The sequence below is a fragment of the Sceloporus occidentalis genome, unplaced genomic scaffold, assembly GCF_023333645.1.
Source record: "Sceloporus occidentalis isolate IW3139 unplaced genomic scaffold, rSceOcc1.0.p SCAF_1, whole genome shotgun sequence".
Classification (NCBI taxonomy): domain Eukaryota; kingdom Metazoa; phylum Chordata; class Lepidosauria; order Squamata; family Phrynosomatidae; genus Sceloporus; species Sceloporus occidentalis.
This window is the reverse complement of record NW_028316981.1, coordinates 17328818-17351098: the sequence shown is the minus strand read 5'-3', so window position 1 is coordinate 17351098 and position 22281 is coordinate 17328818. Positions and strand designations below refer to the sequence as shown.

Here is a 22281-nt window from a genome sequence, read left to right as displayed (position 1 = left end):
CTTGGCCATTCTGCATCTAGGGAATCTCACAAGCTAGACCATTTAAATACCTGCTGTCCCATTGAGAGATGAGACAAAAGGAAGACATGGTGAGCCTTCCTGTGTGAGGCTGAACAGTGATCCTTCCCTTCACATCTGAGGCCAGGACTAGACTTGACCTGTTTTAGTAAAGTTGCTAGTTGCAGCCCTGCTCTTGTGAAAGGCTTTGCATTCTAATTATTGAGCTCTGAGACTTGATCCAAAGCATTTGTGTGTGTGCAGATGAGAGAGAGAGAGAAGGTGAAGATGGGGAAACCTAAATGGATAAGAGTCTCTAGCATGATATCCTGGATGCTGCTAATGTTCATGATGCCACACAGTGATGTCTGTGGGAAGAGAAAACTCCCAGTGAAATGGATAGCTGAGCAAACAACCCCATTTAATTATTACAGGCCGGGAGACTACACGATTAGTGGGATCATAGCAACAACAAATATTGTCCTTCATCCATATGTTTTTTCCCAACCTCCTCAGACGAGTTTTATTAGGTAAGAAATTGTGAGTCTGATTTCATACTCTTCAGTTGATGTAATATGTAATAGAACAATCATATCTACAAAACAGATTCTAAATGATCAGGGTCAAGTATTCTTGTATGAATTATAACATATCCTTGTCTTTGTTAAAAAAATTAAAACAAGAAGCCTGTTTGACTTTAAAGACTAGCAGATTAATTTTGGCAAAAACTTTAACAGATAGCAATCCACTTTATCAGTATCATAACGTCCCACATGTTATGTTACGGATAAAGTGAACTGCTATCTGTTAAAGCTCATGCGAAAAGAAACCCATTAGAAGATGGCAATGGAAAATTCCCTCTGAATAAAGTAGCCAGGAAAACCCTATGATAGGGTTGCCATAAGTCAGAAATGAGTTGAAGGCAAACAGCAACAACAAAAACAACAACAATTTCCCACAATGCATTTCACAGTAGTTAGCCTGAAAAATGATAACAATAAGGAAGTACCAAATATTAGCAGATTTCTCCCACATTGACATTTTTGTTCCTTACACATTCATGTAGTCAATGATTTTTCATATTTCCCCCCCTTGAGAGATTTGCTTCATATTCTTAACTGTTGCTCTCCTTCGGTCTTTAGCAGAGTTTGCTGTTCGAAGGAGTGGTAATAATGTGCAGCTCTGTCTTAGTAAATGCTAGAATGATAGTCAGCCAATTAATTACAGTCAGCCTTTTGCTGAATATGACATGTGTCTATGTGCACAGCCTAGTTTCATAGCTTTCTAAAGGCAAACAAGATTAATTTGGCACATGGTTTATTTGGAACAGATTGCTTTGGACTGCAGCTCTTTTCATCATCCATCATTCCGCAATCCACAAAAATATACAGTTTATATATTATGTTTATAGCAGAGAAAGCTAATCCTGCCTCCCCAGAAGTTTACTGTTGGGTTTTAGAGGCAAAACTGTGTGACAACACCTTCTCAGAGAGGATTCTCCCTGCAAAGCATGGGATTTTTGCTGTTAGCCGACAAATATTGCTGTGTCTATTCACAAGGGAAAGATCCCATCTTCTACATACCATAGAATGCTGGGATTCAGTTCTGATGTTTTAGTCTCAGGACATGAGTTTGAAAGACAAACTAAAAGTGACATGAAATAAAGTTATTGTCATTGTTGTTTCTGAATTTCAAATTCATAAAAATAAAAGAGAAACATATGTTGGGCATTGTGGTGACTGAAGGAGTACGAGGCTTCTAGACAGTCGCTTGGGGAACTTTATCCTATTCCTTCTCTGTCAATGCCCCAGCCAAAGGGGCTGCTTAGTAGCGCAATCTGCACTGAAGTACAGATCTTCTATTTTATTAAATGAGGCAGGGATTTGATATGTTTTCACTAAACAGAGGGTAAATATCTGATGACCTCTATTTTCTTGCAGTATCAAGAACATGTACTACTGGCAGATCCTGGCCTTCTTGTTTGCAATTCATGAAATCAATCAGGATCCAAGGCTTTTACCCAATATCACCCTGGGCTACAACATTTATAAGAGCTATTTCAATGAAAGAATGACTTATGAGGCCATGATAGACCTACTATCGCCTGGACAAGAGAAGGTTCCAAATTATAGCTGCGAAAGGCAGAGTAGCCTCTTGGCGGTTCTTGAAGGGGGCAACTCTGATATTTCCAGCCACATTGCAAGCATGTTGAGCATCTTCAAAACCCCACAGGTATGAATGGGTTTGGGTGTTTGTAGGGTGAGTCTCTCTATAAAGAAGTGGCTTTGGACTCAGGGTAAACTGAAGGCATGTTGCTTTATGGACATCAGAGTCAATAGCAAATAACATCCTTCCTGGCTCCAGTCAAGGTCCATCCTATCTAGGGCCCTATAGAATATTTCCACCCTGAGAGATAAATTTCTGCAAGCAGCTTTACCTTGGAGAAATACATATAACTTCTTATTATTTGCCATTAAGCAGGCTTCTTGATATAGTAAGCCTATGAATGGAGGACACAACTCTGACCAAAATGCTTCAGATCAGGAATATAAGGTACAGATGGGAACCTTTGGAAGGCATCTTGTTTACCTGGAGAGAAAAACAGAACAAAATAGACATGGTAAAAAAAGCAAGAGCATTCTATACTAAATGGTTTAGAGAATAGGAAGGGAGAAATAGAGAAAGGAAAAAAGATAAAGAAGAAGAAACTGATAATAGGGAGAGAGCAGTAAAGAAAAATAATAACAACAGTGAGTATGCATAGGTGTGTATGTGGTGGCGAATGAACAGGGTTGTGTGTTTTTGTGGATATGTGGGGGAAGTGAAGTGCCCTGAAATCGCAGTGAGGGGAGAATAGAGACAGAGGCAGCAGGGAAAGCTGGAGGAGAGTATGGGGTTAGATAAAGGGTGCGGCTTCTAGACTTGAAATATCCCACACACAGGATAGGATCATCAAGACTTACTCCTGAGTAGGTGTGTATAGGGTGACAGCACTAAAGGCCTTAGAAAGGCTGGCAACAAAAGCAATGGGTGCTCTCTTTCCAGATTAGTTTTAAAGGTTAAGCCCTCTTTGCCCCCATCCCCCATATTTCATCCCCATAGATCTACCAGACTTTTTGCTCTTTCCCAGATTACTAGTTTGTGTACTAATTATTTTATAGCATATTGCTTTAATTTTATAAATCTCAATAATTGAGTGAGGGAAATATCCAGTCATGGACTTCCAATAGCAGAACTGAGTGGGGTGAATCCATTCCTTATTGAAGACCCCTCTTTATCTTTAAACTAGTTCTGGACAGATGAGAAGCTCTCTGAAGCTGCTTTTCAGGACTGCAGAAAACTGTAAGGTGGAAAGGGAGGAGAACAAAATCCTGCAGAAGCTGCCAGCGTAACTCCAGGTTAAGCATTACCTGATTTAATAATAATCTTAAATTCATGAATCATTCGGTTTTGTATTTGAAAGCAAGAGACAGTACCAAGTCAAGCTTTGTATAAAGATTCTTATGGGCACCTAGCATAATAAAAAGCAAAAGTGTTAAAGCCAATTAATAATACAGTTATATTATAAATGTTTGAAGTACATTTTAAAATCAAATCAGAGCAGCAATCCTTTCCTTTCTTTACTAGGTCAGCTACGGCTTCCTTAGTAATGCATTTAGCAGAAAAAGTCAGCTCCCTTTCCTCCACCGAATGGTCCCAAAGCAAGAACCTCCTTATCTGGGCATAGTCAAACTGCTCCTGCATTTCAGGTGGACTTGGATTGGTCTTTTGGCTCCAGAGAATGACAGTGGTAAAATGTTCCTGAGCGTCTTCATGTCTGTAGCCACAAAGAATGGTGTTTGCATTGCCTTCTCAGAAACAGTTCCTGCACTAAATGGAGGCAGTGACAAATTCAACATGCTTTTGTATGTTATGGAGACCAAAGCCAATGTTATTGTTTGTCAAGTGGACACTCAAGCCATGCTTACTCTAGTGGTTACAATGCAACAAGCTGAAAAGATCAAAAAATCAACTGTGGGGAAAGTTTGGCTTGCAACAGCTTTGCAGGACCTGGCCATGAGATTGTTGTTCAAAGCGATGGATCTCCAGCACAAACACGTTTCTTTGTCCTTCTCCATCCAGATGAATAAAAGGAGACGCTATGATGACTTTGATCAATCTATGCTTTATCTTGAGCAATTTGGGCAAGCAGCATTTCATTGTTTATATTCAAGGTCATTGAGGTCCGTGAAAGTCTGGAAGAGATGTGCAGAAAAAGACACTTTGAAGAAGCTTCCTCAGGATGTGATTGAGAGGATCCTTTCTCAAGACGCCTACAGTATTTACAATGCTATCCAGGCTGTGGCACAAATCCTGCATGCTGCGTACTTCTCCCAATTGAAGTGGATGAGAATGACAGCTGGAGACAGGCAGAGGGTCCAGTCATGGCAGGTATTCCTTTGCCTCCATAGAGTCCCATTAGAAATCACTGAGTCTTTCTGTTCTGGATTGGAAGGGAGCAGGGAGTTGTTTGAGTCAGAACTGCATCCTCCATTTTTCCATTGGCCCCCAACTGGTTTGCTCTTGTAGAGTTATTGGCTTTCCTGCTGGTAAAACCCTGCACAGAAGTTCTGCTTGATTCGTGGGATAGGACATTTACCCAGGTGGTTGATACAATGGCTTATATAGGTGTCTTCTGCTTGCTGGGGAGTTCCTGGTTTTCTTAGAGTGCTTGCAGTGACAGAAAGATAGTGATAGACGAGAATGGCAGTAGAAGAGATATCTAGATCAATAGCAACTCAACATACTGGAATACATCCTGTGAAAGCCTGTTCTGTGTTTCTGATGCAAGCAAAGTAATTTAAAAAGTACTGTATTTAAAAGGAAAGCGTGAACATCCTTTATTGTTATAGTGTGTCTTGAGATTAAAAGGAAACCCACTTGACAGTGGGAATAAAATACTGCAGCTAGTGCTGTGAGCTGTTGCAACTGAACACAACAGAAATGCTGTTTGGATATTTAATAGATCCCAAGATATAGGGCAAAGAATATCACAACCTTCTGAAATATGTTGTCTGCCGCTTCGATTGCTTTTACAAAAAGCGGGATACAAATAAAAGTTTTATTAGTTATTATTTTATTAGGAAACGTTTGTCCCACCAGAGACAAACCTGGCATTATATTGCTATTGATGTACCAGCCAACCCACTCACCATAACTCTCTCCTCCTATGCTAAGCAGAATGGCCATGTGTCTGGTGTGGGCAAAGGGGAACTTGTCATTCTTCTCTTTTGTCTTCAAGGATGGAGGCATTCGTGAACTGATGTTCCCTCTGCAGTGCCTTTCATCTTTTTTTAACAGCCACAGGACCTCCAGACATTTTCCTTCTGCTCTCATTGCCTATGACAGTGTCATTGCAACTGTGAAATGCACCAAGAGGATTCCTAACATTAGTTTCATTGACAGGGAGAGAGATTTTGGTTTAGACCTGAATCAGTCAGGCCCACTTCTGATCAAACAGATCAGCAACTGTGATCCAGGAGGGATTGCTTCAGTATGCTCTACATAACTCTAGTAATGAACTGTTCTTGTAAAATTCAGGGAGTGGGGAATGTGGTAGCGGGGATGTTAATGGGCATTCACCTAAGGATCATATTGCACCCAATCTGTAACAAATGCACTAGTGGCCAAAATCTTTTTGGATACAATTTCAACTGCCAAAGATTACTTTTTCCTGATGAAAAATTAATAGCTCCTATCAGTCTAGAAATATCACTGGACATGAGTGCTCCAAAAATGCAAGGACAAGATGTACAACAGGATTTCCTGCCTGAAATATGCACATATTTTCCTGTCTCATTTTAGCTTCACCCTCTCCTGAGAAACTTTGAGCTTTATAATACTTCCATGGATGGAGTTTATTTGGATGAGAATGGGGATCTGGCAGCTGACTTCCATATCATGAACTGGGTGGTTTTCCCCAACAAGTCCACTGGTGGCGTGGAAGTTGGGAGTATAAAGAGACAGACCTCCTCCAAGATCAAGGTCACCATTGACCAGGATGCCATTGTATGGTCCAAGTGGTTTAATCGGGTGAGGAAAATTTCTTTTCTTGTCTTTAATATCGGTTATCAGGAAATCCCAGCCACGTCTACTCTGAGTTCAATTCTACTGAGTTTAGCTATTTTTGCTTTTTGGTAAATGGGTACAAGAATACCACCTCAAAGTCTTCTGATACTAAACAAACCAACAACCTTTGTCCCATTGTTTATTTACTGTGACTTGCAAAGTTTGTTCTCTGGTTTGTCCCATTTCCTTGTAGAAATTACGTGTCAAAAATCTGATTTTGTCCATAATCAGATGCCATGATAAGTAACCACATGAAGATTAAAGGAAAGGGAGAAAACAGCCTATCTTCCACACAGCATTCAAAATCATAACATGCTCTAATGGACCAGGATGAAAGTAATAAAATATTTGCCTACATGCAAACTACACAAATAAAGAAATATCTGAAAAAAGTTTTTATTATGAGTATTCAAAGAACAGAGTCAGCAAACTTCAAATGCAATAGATAGATAGATAGATAGATAGATAGATAGATAGATAGATATGCAAAAACACACACATACATACACATACAATATCTTCCCATAAGGGCAAACTAGACATTCAGAAAAATGCATGTACCTGTGATAAATTCAAAGTTTGAGATTAACTCACTAGTTAACTTGGGCGGGTTACAGACCGCCATAAAATACGTATTGACTACATATTAGAGTTAGGAAAGGGCGGTGCTTCCACACACCCCTAACCCTAGTACGTAGTGAATCCGTACAATATGGCAGCGGCCGTTCCACACAGCCGCCGCCATATTGACGTAACGGACCCTGTGCGTCTGCACATCGCTCGGCGCTTATGACGTCGCGATTGGCGCTTCGCAGCGTCATAAGTGCACCGCAGGAAGAAGCTCCATTTTGGAGCTTCTTTTTTGCTCCGTGAGGGAGCCGCGTGGTTTGGCTGCTGCGGCTCCCTCGCAAAGCAAACAGCAGCGCTGGCAGACAGCCGCAAAGCGGTGGTCTGTAATTCACCCTGGTAAATTATTATGTCAGCAGTCATCTCACTCAACTAACACTCAAGATAAAAAGTTGATTTGCTGAATTAGTTTTCTAGAATTCATTAGAGTTCATTAAAGTGGGTCTTCTCTCTGTGCCAAATAGGAAGGCCTGATGCTATTATAATATTAGAATGAGTGTGTGGGGATGCATCACATGGCTCTGTTGTTAGACCAATCTGTGTGATTTCTTTGGGAAGATAGCAGTTAGAGGAAGAACAAAGAGATAACTCTGCAGTCCAGGTCAGACCATAATAGATAGGTTTGTGGAACAGAGGAATACATAAGTCTGAGAAGGAATGGGGGGCAAAGAGAACAGAAAAAGGTAAGAAAAACATGTGGAATTGGACATGAGGTGGGAATTATTTGGTTAGCAGGAAACTAAGACCTCCAAGCAGCCAGAGCCTTTTAGACCTTGTAGCCAAGGATCTTTCTAAGGGAAGTTTATTTAGTTCAATTATTGGGCCGACTGCAAAGACCCTCAAGACTGTTTCCCTTAGGTATACCGAGAAAAAAGAAATCAAAAGAATATTGCAGAAGCAGAATTCTCTGAATGAAGTGTTTCTTTTATTAAGGGGGGAAATCACACAACAATCCACATTCACTCACTTTTACATGCTAAGACTAAGGAAATCAGAAGTTAGCTTGGAATAGATGGAGGCTATGTGATACTTACACAAGATGAGACTTGACTCGATCCAACTGTGAGGAAGGTAGTGTTGGATATGACCGTTCAGGTGAGCGGAGGGGGGACCGACATACAAAGATCAGAGTTCACAGTGACAGACTGCCCCATGCCTTCCAACTAGCCCATTGACAAAGGATTTTGGGGATCTTTTATAAGCAAAAACTAGCCTGAAGGCAAAGGTGTTTGTCCTACATCAAAAGAAATCAAATTTGCATAGGAAAGGATGGCTTGGTCTGGCGATGTTGAGGTGAGAATAGAGTAGTAACCCAGCCTTATCTGGCTTGTCTTCCTGACTTCAAAGGTGTTAAAATTTATAGTGCAGTCTGGATGTGCTCTTACGTTTTGGGAATCATGGCCACCCAGAGTACATTCATTTGGGACTATAGGAAAACACACACAAATCAGAAGATTTTGGCTTGGCTTAACAACCTTAAAGGCAAATGTCCGACTCCCTCACAGATCTGCACAGGAGGAACAGGGATGTAGCGGGGGGGGGGGTGTTGGGGGGTTTGGACCCCCCCCCCCTTTTCAGGCTTGGGGACTTTCAAACTCCTTCCTCCCCCCTCCTCCCCCCCATCAAAAGCATGGAGGACTCAGAAGTCGCTGCCAGGGAGGGAGCAGGGAGGCTCAGAGAGAGAGGGGGAGGGAGGGAGGGAGGAGGAATGGGCGGGGGTCCGTGATTTCTTTCCATTTCGTTTCCTCTCCATCCATGTCCATCTTCCACTCCTCCTCCTCCACTGTGCTTTTGCCAGAATAAAAGTCTCCCTGGGGAAGGAGAGGAGGAGGAGGAAGAAGAAGGGAAGGAAGGGAAAAAAGGAAGGAAGAATGATATGCACGGAGAGAGGAAGAACTGAAGAAAAGAAGGAAAAGAAAGGAAGGAAGAGGAAGGGGAGAAAGAAAGAAAGAAAGAAACTTCTAAAAGGAAATATAAAAGAAAGAAAAGATGATTTCTGACTTTCCTTTCAGCAGTTATATCCATATACAATATAGTAAAATAATAATAATAATAATAATAATAATAATAATAATAATATCTTATCAACTACAGCTTGAGTCTCCCTTACCCAAAATGCTGAGGACTAAATGTATTTTGGATTTTGAAGTTTTTCAGAGTTTGGTATATTTATATATGTCTAATATGATATAATGAGAGATGGGATCCATGTATGTTTCTTTTTTTTTAATTTTTATTAAAAATACTTTATTAAAGCAAATAACAAACATACATAAAACATATAGACCACAACACAATTACATCATTCTAATACAATCTTCAATATACATATTATTACTATTTCCTACTGATACAAACTTCTTCCCTACTCATTCCCTACTCATCTTCCATATACTTCTACCGTTTTAACATTCAAGATTTCATTAATAGTATTTCGCACCATTGACCAGTAGTCCTTAGCCCAGTTACATGTCCACCAACAATGGTAGAACGAACCTATCTCCTTACGACATTTCCAACATAAGTTATTATTAGTTTTATAGATCTTCGAGATTTTGTCGGGAGATAGGTACCATTGATAGAACATTCTGTAGAAATTCTCCCTCAAGTTTTGTGAGGCCGTATATTTAAAGCCATTTTTCCAGATTCTCTCCCATTGGGACATCTGTATCGGATGACCAATATGTTTAGCCCAATTTCTCATTTGCACCTTCACTGCTTCGTCTTCAGTGTCATATTCTAAAAGGACCTTATAAAGTTTTTTAATCAAATTATTATCTTCTCTTACTAAAATTTTCCCTATTTCAGATTCCAAAACCATATATTTTAATATCCTCCTGGAATCTAGTTTGTAATTGTCTGTGAGCAAACCATGTAATGTTCCAACCTTCCGCATTCAGTTTCTCCCTGGATTTCAAATTCCATTTGCCATTCTTCTTTTCCAAAATGTCTCTATAAGTATACCATTTCTGGTCCTTTTTCATCTCCTTCCTATAAAAGGCCTCATGAGGGGAAACCCACTTGGCCATTTTCAGCAATATTCTACTTTTATACTTGTTCCAAACTCTTATTAGCGATTTCCTGATGGTATGTTTTGAAAAGTTTTTGTTTTGTTTATCTCTCTCGTACGCCAGATAGGCATCCAAAATTTGACCCATCTGATTCTAAATCTAATAATTTCTCATCCGCTAAAGTGATCCATTCTTTAATCCATAACAATGCACATGAAACAAAAAGGAGGAGGGTCTGTGATGCAAAAAAGCAAGACGCTTCCTTTCAGCCTTGTTTTTTCTCTGTTTTAAAAGACAAATAAGATAAAATACAGTTAGCTGGCCCCTTTTCAGCATGTCAATGGGGATGCTTTGATTGAGAGTTCCTGCATGGCAGAATGGGGTTGGACTGGATGGCCCTTCTTGGGGTCTCTTCTGACTCTATGATTCTATGATTAATTAATTAACATATGGAATCAGTCTCAGTGGGTTGTCAATGAAAGGTCGGCTACAAAGGTCTGGGCCTCTCTGCCCTCCTGCCTTGGAAGCAAAGTCCATTGGCAGACCTCTGGGTTTTACTTTGCAAGGAGTTTTTGATTTTCTTTATTTTGGCCTTTTAAAGGAGTTTCCCCCAAATTCTGCCAGAGGATGAATCAGAGCTGTTGAGTCCTATGGCCCTGCTTCAAGCAACGCTAGACTGCAGGTCCCATCATCCAGCAGCACCACAGACTGCTGGGAACTGCAGCCTAATAAGGCTGCACACAGCAGAAATAATCCAGTTCGACACCACTTTAATGCTACAGAAAATCATGGGATTTGTAGTATGTTATGGTACCAGAGCTCTCTGACAAAGAAGGCTAAATGTCTCATGAAACTACAATCCCCAGGTATTATTATTATTATTATTATTATTATTATTATTATTATTTTCTTATACCCTTTCCCCCAATATACGGACTCAAGGCGACGATTTTCCATACCATTAATCTAAAGTAGTGTCTTTCTACAATGTAGCTGGACACCCCCATTACATAATTTGTTGGGGATGCTTTGACTGGGAGTTCCTGCATGGCAGAATGGGGTTGGACTGGATGGCCCTTGGGGTCTCTTCCATCTCTAGGATTCCATGATTCTATAGCACTCTGATCCTACTGTGATTTTAATTGTTTTTAAATGTATAAAGTTTTAAATTTATAAAGTCTTATAATGCAAGTCGTGCACTGATGGACTATTGCACGGTAATTTTGTTTTGTATTGATTGATTTTATACCCTGCCTTTCTCCCAAAATAGGATTCTCTTACAGGGATTTGTTTTTTTATAAAAAGAAAGGAACATATAATGTCTTGGAATTTAAAATTATGATAGATAGATAGATAGATAGATAGATAGATAGATAGATAGAGATGAGTCTTGGAATTAAAAATTGTGTGTGTGCATGTGTGTGTGTGTGTGTGTGTGTGTGTGTGTGTATGTCTTGGAATTAAAAATCCCTCTTGGAAGTGGGAATGAAATGTTGTGTGGATGCAGCCTGGGTTCTTAGCTCAGCTCAGAAGTTGGAATGCAGTGTCTCAAAGCATGAGCAGAGTGTCTCAGAGCATGAACAAGGTGGCTGTGGCTCATTGATTGAGCAGCTGCACTTTGCTTTATAGAGCTGAATTTATCTGATGTAAACACCTTCAGAGGAAGGACTCAGTTTGCATCTGCACTGAAAAAATAATCCAGTTTGATGCAACTTTAACTGCCCTTGGCTCCATGTCGTGGAATGCTGGGATTTGTGGTTTGTTGCCTCATCTGACAAGGATGGGTAAAGAGCTCCTCAAAACTACAAATCCCAAGATTCCCTAGCACGGAGCCATAATGGAAGTTAAAGTGGTGCCATCATGAGGTAAACGCTCGACCCTTTTTTGTGGTTGGGGGGGGGGGGCTCTTAGCCTCTCAAAATGGTGGCTCTTAGTCTGGACCCCCCCCTTCCCAAAATCCTGGCTACGTCCCTGGGAGGAAGGTGTTGGAGTCTTTTGGGGGAGTGGGAGTGCATTGTCACTCTCTTCAGTAATGTCTACTCCCCCCAATTGATAATATTTTCACTGATTTCTATTGTATAATCTTATATAGTATGCAATTACTATATAATATTTCATGCGGTTGAGTTGCAATTAACCCCTTTGCAGTTCTTTAGTGTACATGCAATGCTAGAGGTAAAAGGTAGAGGTTTTCCCTTGCCAAGACTGTCTAGTTGTGAATTGTAACTGATTAGGGAACAGTGCTAATCTCTGTTACTAAACCAAAGGGCCAGCATTGTTAAAAGATAACTCTGAGATTATGTGGCCACCATGACTGCACAGAACACTGTTGCCTTCCCACCAAAGTAGCACCTATTTATCTACTTAGACTTTCACATACTTTTGAATTGCTAGGTAGGCAGAAGCTGGGACTAGTGGGGGAAGCTCACTCCGTCGTGTGGCACCTGAGCCTTGACCTGCCAATCTGCCAGTCTTGCAGTTGTCAGAGGAGTTCATCAGACAATGGAAATTGGAAGGAGCCCTGGTGGCGCAGTGGTTAAATGCCTGTACTGCAGCCACTCACTCAAAACCACAAGGTTGCGAGTTCAAGACCAGAAAAAGGGCTGAAGCTTGACTCAGGCTTGCATCCTTCCGAGGTCGCTAAAATGAGTACCCAGATTGTTGGGGACAAATTAGCTTACAGTTGTAAACTGCTTAGGCGGTATGAAGCGGTGTATATATATGAAGTTTGTTTGTATAATCCCATGGCAATCCAAATGCAATCATGGGGTTTAACGTTATTGCGTGATAGACTACTACATGCAAATTTGGGCAATGGCAAGCTATTTTCGGGCAATGGGAAGCCAGTTCGAACTCAATTCGCATTCACGTAAATTTGCTGAAGAAGTGAATTCACATGAATGCGTTCTGGCCCCACTTTCTTTTCACTCGAAATTAAGAGAAATTCCTCCTGTGTGATAAACTCCAAAGTCAGCAACTTTCCTGAAGAGCCACATACAATGCTAGACTCTTGAATAATGAAATAAAAAGTTGTCCTCGACCCCTTCCCAATTTCATTCTCTTTTGGCTTCTCCCTCCTCTTTTTGCCTTTTTCTTCATCCCTTGTTAATTATATCATTAAGGCAAGATGAGTGCAGAGGAGAATGGACCTATTGGATATTAAAACAAAAACAAAATTATCATTGACCATTAAACCAAAAAAAAAAAAAATGCCACAGATTGAACTTTGGATCCCTGGCTCCTGAATGAAACAGGAGCTCTATCACTGTTTCTTGATCAGAGGCAGAAAGCATTTTGTTCTACAGAAAAATGTTCTGTATATGCTCAGAGGTTCTCAAGCCAATTCTGAATAAGGATTCTCTACTCTCAGTTCAGAAATTGATCTTCATAGCTATTCCTTTACTGCTGTACATGAAATACTATGGATTGCTCTAAAAGAAATTAGAATTCCACAACATGCGATTGTCCTGATTTATTGATTGATTTCATTTGTATGCCCCTTTCTTCCAGAGTGGGATCCAAGGCTGCTCCCAAATAGAATACTTAACCTATTCTCAGGCCACTGTGGGGACAGAATATGGAGAAACAGAATGGCTTCCAGTTGGCAAGAGGGTCAGACACGGGGGCATTTTTATCACCCTATCTGTTTAATTTGTATGCAGACCATGTCATACAAATAGTGAGATTAGACATGGAGGAAAGAGGTGTGAAAATTTGAGAAAGGAATATCAGTCATTTAAGATATGCAGATGACACCATAAAACCAACAGCAGTTAGCAAAGACTTAGTGTCACGAATGAGGAAAGGAAAGGAAAGGAAAGGAAAGGAAAGGAAAGGAAAGGAAAGGAAAGGAAGAATGAAAACAGGGTTACAGCTGAATATTAATTTTATTCTCAACCATTTTAACAGTTGTTAATCTCATTACATTTCTAAATAAGCACACATTGGTAGCTACACTTGTTCTCACTCATCAATGCAATAGCTGGAATTTATTTTTGTCATTACTTATGCCCTTTGTTTTTGTATCTTTTCTGTCATTTCCCCAATAACCTCTTTCATAGAAACTGTTCCACCCCTCCATTACTCCCACCCTTACCTACAATGGAAATGCTCTCATTACTATGTGCTGAGTGTGTTCTAGTGGGGTTATTGCCCTACATGAGCCAAACACGTGTCAGAGGTGCATGCAGGATCTTCCACCAGGTAAGGCTGGTCATCCAGCTACAGCCTTTCCAGGATCAGAGTGGTAATATCTGAACCAGATTACCAGAGTGATACTGGGAGAGTATATATTGCTGGTGTTTTAAAGGTGCAGATCAGATTTGGGACCTTCTTTTACCCTTGGTATGGTTGAAAGGCATCAGGAAGTCTTCAAGTGATCAAGTGTTGACTATCAGGCACAGCCCTGGAGCCTCTTTCTGTTCATACATCCAATTCTGCCCTTTTAAAATATTTCCTCTGATACACCTTCCAATTAATACATTTTTGTGAATGTTCCTTCTCTTTATGGCTAGACGGTGCCCTTCTCTAGATGTACTGAAAGTTGCCGCCCTGGATACTCCAAGCTGATTAAGGAAGGAGAACCCATCTGCTGCTATGATTGTGCCGCATGTTCAGAAGGAAGCATCTCCACACAGGAAGGTAGGCGATCCAAAGCAAAGGATTGCCATTGAGGGGGGGGGGGTGATATCTTGGCTCATGAGATCTGTAAAAGGTATTTTTGAACTTGGATCCTTTCATGCTTTTGTGTCCGGTGATCAGGATATGGAAGAAAATTGCTTTAGTTCATGGAGCACAGGGAGAGTGTTCAGTTGGAGAATGGTGAAGGAGGAGGAGGAGGAGGAGGAGGAGGATGACATCTCTCCTTTCTCCCCATCATCATCCTTCCCCCAGAGGAATTAGTTCTCAAAAGCCTGTATAAACAAAAATTCTTCACCTGAAAAGGAAATTATCAAAAGGAGGGCACCAACTTGGTCTCACTTGGAAGGAATGTCCAAAGCCTAAGAGCAGTTCCTGAGAAGGCCCTTTCTGTGTTCCTCCTAGATGTACTTAGGAGGATGGTGAGACAGAGAGAAAGGCTCTTCCCAGAAGATACTAAAACATTGGCCGGCTGAAAATGGAGAATATGATTCCTTTGAATCATATTTTTGAACTAGCCAGTGTAGTGAATTTTCTGAAGGGGGGGGGTCAATGGTGGGGGGGGGGACCACAGTCAAATGTTGCTCAGGTATAAAACTTAAAGCTTAGAGGGGAACGTGGCTAGCCAGTAAACATGGCAGCTGCTTAAAGGAAGAGCAGAGCTGGATCTCAATAAATTCCCCACAATTGGTGTTTAATTAAGAGGAGCTTGCATTTCACAACAGCATACCTGATTCAAGGAACAAAACGCTTCATGGATCAATCACTTTCAAGATCTTACCCCCTGGTTAAAGAACACAAAATCCTAGCAGAAGAATCACACTCACTGAGTGAAAATGCCATGACACATGGATAGAAGCAAAAGAGGGAGAGAAAACCACGTTCCAACTTCAGGTCTACCTTTCCCTGAATTTTTAGAAAAGCTTCAAGAAAACCTGGCAAGAGATCTCCAGAAAGACTGGGCTCTTGCACTTGAACCTCTAGATGCACAATTATCAGCACAGTCAAGGCTTATACATGATATAGAAGAGACAGAAAATGCAGCTCTCCAACAGGGGACTTTACATGAAGACAGAATACAGAAACTAGAACAGGTAAATGAGTACCTCCAAAAGAAGATTGAAATCCTGGGGAATCAAGAAAAATGCCTGAACATACACTTAAGAGGGATTGTGGGACATGAAGAATGAGATGACTTACTGAAAACATTCAGGGGTAGCTGTGTTTGCCATTTAACAAATACAAATAAAAATCCATCAGTGATACCTTTATTGGCCAACCAAAATGCACAATATACTTATTGCAAGCTTTCTAAGCTCCATGGCCTTCTTCATCAGGCAAGAAATTACAATCCAAATAGGATTAAAAAAACAAGTGGAGATGTTAGTCAGATGCTTGCATGTAGTTTCAGTCCTTAGTAAAGATGTTATGATGGGGAGGATATCTTTTGAAGGCAGGTTCCTCCTCCTTCTTAAACCATCTGCAAAATATAAGTGTTACAGGATCTCTCCTCTGAAACCCTGAAAAAGAGGCACACCTTCAAACCATTTACAACTTTGCTGCAACAAGCAGGAATGAAATATAAGTAGGGATTCCCATTTAAACTGTTCATTAGTCAAGGTGAGACAAACATGTCTGTGACTTCTAGAGAACAAATGCTGCATGCCTGTGAAGCTCTTGACATCAAAGTCCTCTGTGAATTAGAGAGAAAAATAATTTCCTTCCCTAACAGAATGGCTGTAGGCCAAGAAAGCTCAAAATGGCAGATAGTCAAAGGGATAAAGGAAGACAAGAAAGGAAAAGAATCCACACCCTGAGCTGAGAATTTCTATTTTGCTACTCATGAGCACTGAAATTTACATCACCATTTTGACAGTTCTTCTTCTTCAGTCTAGTTCGGTCCATTTCGGTCTTCTCTGACAGTTCTTTAGCCTTTCCTCTGGTGCTGCAGGGAATCTGTTTTCTGTTCTACCAACACTGAGGCAATCCATCAGATGACCACCTACTTATGTCTGTCACCTAGAGATTGATATGAAGAGCTGCTTTTCTACAGTTTTAAAAGTCTTTGCCATAACTCCAGGTCTGGTAACTGAATGGTTCGGCTGGGTTGACTTTTGAACATCCCAGATTCTGAATTGTGGTCCCTGCACTCCACCTACTACTCATCAAACCAGATTGTAATAACTTTGCTCATCTCTCAAGCACAGTTCTCATCCCTTGGTCTAATCATCATCATCATCATCATCATCATCATCATCATCATCATCATCATCATCACTTCCACACTAGAATGCCATCACTCTCTGGATCAGATCCCAACACAGGGAAGTGCTAAGAGCCCCTTTAATGGTGATTGTATATGTTGAAGTTGATTCATTCTATTACTATTTTGCCTAATATTACTTGCCTAATTTTATCTTGTAGCCCCAATATAAGTACTCTTTTGAAAGTGCCTAAACAGTGTTTGAGATCTAGTTCCTCCTCACTATCTAGTGTTCCCTCCCCAACAATTCCCATCTAAGGAAATCAGCCATTTTTGTGCTTATCAGGCTCCCAGCTTCAGTGTGGGATCCTGACCTTTTGGTAATTATGTTTTTAAAATGTGTTATTGTTACAGTTGGCTATTTGCATTTTATACGTTGCCCTTGGAAAGGAATATTATTGGAGAAAACTTGTGTCACACTCCACTCTGTCAGCTGCAGGATCCGCAAATTGATGTAAATGTTTAAGCTCTTCTTCTACCTTAGACCTGGATAATCTTAGGCCGGTTACAGACGGACATTCTTCCAGACGCCCCTAACCCTAGCACGGACTGAGTTTGTAACAAATGGCGGCGGCCGTTCCACACGGCCGCTGCCATTTTGATGTAGTGGACGCTCTGCGTCCGCACATTGTACACCGGACGCCGCTTCGGCACTTGCGGCGTCTCTTCCGGGACGCAAGAAGGAACGTGATTTTCGCGCTCCTTGTTTGCAGTGTCTGGGAACCGTGCCATTTGGCTGCTGCGGTTCCCGGATGCTGCAATCGGCGGCTGCGCAAGACTGCCGCTTCTAGGCCGTCTGTAACGCACCTTAGAATAGTTTCATTGAATGTTAAACGGCTAGGTTTCCCCCAGCCCCAAACGTACCCGGCTCGTAAATTATTTAAGGAAATTACATCCCAATATCATATTTCTACAGGAAACCCATAGAAAAGGGATGGGGCATATTTTTCCTAACTCAAACTTCCAAACCAATACACTGCTGGAAATTCTATGAAAGACAAAGGAGTGGCAATTTGAACTGACAAAAAATGTCCCTTCTCAGAAGAACAAATAGTAAGAGACACAGATGGCTGATATGTAATTTTACAAGACACTGTTGCAGGTAGGAAGTTCACCCTCGGCACTTCCTATTCCCCCAGCATGAACCAGAAAACTTTCTTACTAAAGTTTATGAAAACTGTCTTAGATAATGCAATTGGCAAAATCATTATAGGTGGTGATTCAAACAAAGTTCTGGGTTGTAATCTAGATAGATCTCACCACCCCTCTAGAGGGAGAGAAACCTCATCTTCAGATACCATTGCCAAGGCTACTCCTCCTGATCCTTGAAAAGTCAAATACCCACACAACAGACCATACACCTTTTTCTCCTACACATAAGACATACTCTAGAATTGACTATTTTTTCATTTCCAAATCACTTCTCCCAGAGATCACTGAACTCATTAGATCAAACTCAAGTCAATAAGTCCCACCACAAAATTATGTTGTATGCAAATGGCATCTTACTGGTGGTGCAACAACCTGAAACATCCTTCCTCGAAAAAAAACACATTAGACATCTTTGGGAAGCATTCTAGCCTGAAGATTAATTACAAAAAATCCTAATTGATGTATATGAATGCCCTGCCTGCAGTCCAAATTGCCACGGCAAAAACTACTGGTCCACAATTATGTCCCTCAGGGTTTTCACATCTGGGCATCCTCATAACTAAAGATGTATCCCAGCTGATCCCCAGAAACTATGGTGGGTTACAGACCGCCGAAAAGCAGTGGCCTGTACCCACCCCTTTCCCCGCCGGATCGGGGCCTCAGTGGCGAGAGCGGCAGCCGCTGAGGCCCCGATCCGCTGCTTTCCAGGCCACGGGGAAGCGGCAAAACGCCTCTTCCCTGCTGCCTGGAAAGGGGTGTCCTTGGGGCTCCAAGCCCCAAGGACACCCCGCGATGGCAGGGAGGAGGAGAAAGGGGCCACTTGGCCCCTTTCTCTTCTGCTTCGCTGGGCACAGCCATCTGAAGGCTGCGCCCAGCGATGCAAAGCTAGGAAGGACCTCCAAAACAAAGCTCTTTCCAGGGTCGTGGAAAGGGCATGGCCCCAATACGCCCTGGCACGGCCCCAGTACGTCACAACCGCGCCGCCTCATTTGGAGGTGGCGCGGTCATGATGTAGTGATGGCGCCGCCATTTTGTGCGCGCTCCGCGCGTGCTAGGGTTGGGGCATCAAGAAAGGACGCCCTTTTCTAACCCTAGCACGCATGGAGTGCGCACTTTAAGGCCCGTTTGTAATGGGCCCAAAATCCTATCATTAAATGGATAAAACTAAAACTTAAAGAAAGGAAACTTCTAAATCTTTCTATATTGGGGAGAATCTCCATTGGTAAGATGTTTCTCAGCCCATGCCTCTTTTTCTTATTCCAAGCCATCCCCATTTCACCATCTCCCTCCAAATTCCAACTCTGGCAAAAAAAAAAAAATGATCTCAGAATTTATATTTAATAAAAAGAGACCTAGATTCCCCAAATTGGTTAGATAGACTAACACAAAAGAAGGTGGTTTAATGATCCCAGACCTGAAACAATGTTATCACGCATTCCAATTAAACCAACTCTCCAATCTTATTATGGAAGCAGATTCCACCAGCTGGATATCTATGGAGGTAAACTTCCATAGTATGGCTGAGTTGAAATTGCTCTTCTCCATTGAGGCACTGAGCACATTAAGACAGATCCAAAACCCATTTCTTTATAATTCCTTTTATTTGGAAACAATGGATACATATACTAGCACCAACTGCGAGGGAGGGGCAACCATTATATACAAAAAAATTGTGCAATCTGTTTATGGCAAAAATCAATCGGCCAGGATAATGTGGCAATAGGACCTAAATGTAGATACCTCTGAAGCCACATGGGAATGCATATGAACCCCCCCCCCCCAATAACTCAAGATCAACATTAACAAAAGAGCGGACCCTAAAATTAATATACAAATTGTATCTAACACCTGTGAAACTGTCCCGGATGATGAAAAACATCTCTCCAAAATGTTGGAGAGGCTGTCACACCTTGGGGGCCTTTGAACACATGTGGTTGGACTTTCCTAAGGTTAAAGATTTTTGGAGTGCAAAACTGATGTAAATCTCTCTTATTGTGAAACAAACTTTAACTTTCTGTCTGGACCTTCTCTCAATGTCAATTTATTGTAAAGAGAACGTGCATCTGAAACATCGTAGGCATATCACATTTCTCATCTCAGCAGCCAGGAATATAATTGTGAGAAGCTGGAAAACAGGGAATGTACTAATAAGCAACTGGTGGGAAAGAGTTTGGGACACTTGGTTATTGGAAAAGCTTTCTTATACTTTTCAATTCTGGAATGGACAAAAGAAACCAGGCACCTTTTTAGATGATTGGTCAGTGTTTATTGATTACATCAGTGCCATCTCATTTGCTTTCAGACCTCCTACTCATCAAGCTATTCTTTGGAAAGATACTTTGATCCCAACTTCATCAACTAGCAAATCTGAGAGATGTCTTTAGGACTTTGTTACTGCTGTTACCTCACAAAAGATAGCTATTATGCAATTTTACATATAGACCTCAAAGGCTATAAGTTATTTATTTATTTACTTACTTACTTACTTACTTACAGTATTTAGAGCCTGCCCTTCAAATTGTTTGTTTTATATTGTTGTTATAAAACAAATAAAAACACTTAATTATTTTTTGGGGGAAATTTACTACTTAGTCTAAAGTTGCATTTGAGCTGCCTAGAGTCTTATGAATGAATGGAAAGATAAAATTATAAAGCTATTAGTTATGCTTTATAAGAAGGATAAGTAGCTGCCATTCCTGATGAATCATGTTATCTCACTGCAGTTCTTTTGTTCCTCTAATGCTGCAGTCATTGGATAAGTACTTTCCACTTTGACTGGCAGAGGACTTTGTCTCAGGCAAGGAAGTCTTCCTGCCCTTCTTGCTGAGAGCCTTTTGGTGGGAGGCAGGAGATGTTCTCATTGAAGCTGAGAGTGTCACTGAACACAAAACCCCTGTTCTTTCACATTAAGACTTCTTTCCCAGAGCCCTGTTTCTGACTGTGGTCAGCCTGGTATATTTGGGAAACCCATAAACAAAACCCGAAGACTACAGCCCTCTTAGGGACTAGAATTTATTGGCACAATGCCTCTGAACCTGAAGGATGCAGAATTTGGGAATGTGTAGCCCTGTAGATGTTGTTGGATGGCAACAACTGCAACTCCCATTCCCTCTGGCTGTATTGGCCAAAGCAGTCACAGTCCAACCATATCTGAAGAGCCCCATCTTTTCTGCATTTATCTTATTGTAAAGACTGTAGATCATAAATCATATTAGTTTATAGTAATACTGGAGGTGCTCTTGTTCTTTTCAGATGCTGACCACTGCAACCATTGTCCAGATGACAATTATTCAAATAAAGATCACATGGAATGTATTGCCAAGGTTTTCAGCTACCTCTCCTATAAAGAACCTTTGGGAATCACCATAGCTTTCTTTGCTCTGTTCTTATCCCTAAGTACAGGATCTGTTTTAGGAATCTTCCTTCAATACAAAGAAACAGCCATGGTCAAAGCCAACAACCGTGACCTCACCTACATGCTCCTTGTCTCCCTCCTCCTTTCCTTTTTATCCTCCTTTCTCTTCATTGGTCAACCACAGATGGTGACTTGCCTTCTCCAACAGACTGCCTTCAGCATCATCTTTTCAGTCGCCATCTCTTCTTTGCTGGCAAAAACCGTCATGGTGGTGGTGGCCTTTATGGCCACAAAGCCAGGGAGCAGGATGAGGAAATGGCTGGGGAAGACCTTGGCCAACTCCATTGTAATTTCTTGCTCTAGTGTTCAGGTGGCCATTTGTATGATCTGGCTGGGAATCTCTCCCCCTTTTCCAGATGCTGACATGCACTCCCAATTTGGACAGATCACACTTCAGTGTAATGAAGGATCTGCAGTCATGTTTTATTCTGCCCTTGGCTACATGGGCTTTCTGGCCACCATCTGTTTCACTCTGGCTTTCCTTGCCAGGAAGCTGCCAGGGGCCTTCAATGAAGCCAAGTTGATCACCTTCAGCATGTTGGTGTTTTGCAGTGTTTGGGTGTCCTTTGTGCCCACCTACCTGAGCACCAAAGGGAAATACATGGTAGCTGTGCAGGTCTTCTCCATCTTGTCCTCCAGTCTGGGATTACTGGGCTGCATTTTCATCCCCAAATGCTATATTATTATAGTCAGGCCTGACTTGAATACAAAGAACTTTCTGGTTCTGAAAGATGATACCTGATTCTGTATGTTGTTGATGTTGTTGTTGTTGTTGTCATTGTTATTGCTCTCCTTTTCTCATATGGCTACAATGAGTGTGACATAGTTTTAATATTTTTTATCTAAACTGAAATTAAAGCGTTTGTCTCTTCTTTTCTCATCAATTATGAAATAAACTAATGATGATGAGGGGGGGGGGGAATTAATGTATGGTCCTTAGGAGAACCCTCTCTCTGACTTTACTTCGCGAACGAAGATTCAGGAAGGACTCACCCCATGCTTTGTACAAGCATGTTAGTGACTAAAAAGGCCAATCCAGGATAAACAGGTCTAGTTGCAGAAAGCACAGC

General features: G+C 41.3%; 1 protein-coding gene across 1 annotated transcript; it reads left to right on the top strand.

The window, feature by feature from the left end:
* The first annotated feature begins 1947 nt into the window (after positions 1 to 1947).
* Positions 1948 to 21953, top strand: LOC149320985 (vomeronasal type-2 receptor 26-like). Its single transcript, XM_089484894.1, has 6 exons — positions 1948 to 2229; positions 3625 to 3902; positions 5386 to 5530; positions 5842 to 6069; positions 14258 to 14384; positions 21049 to 21953. Exons 1-6 carry the CDS (start codon positions 1948 to 1950, stop codon positions 21951 to 21953), a joined length of 1965 nt encoding a protein of 654 aa, XP_089341020.1.
* The last annotated feature ends 328 nt before the right edge of the window (positions 21954 to 22281 follow it).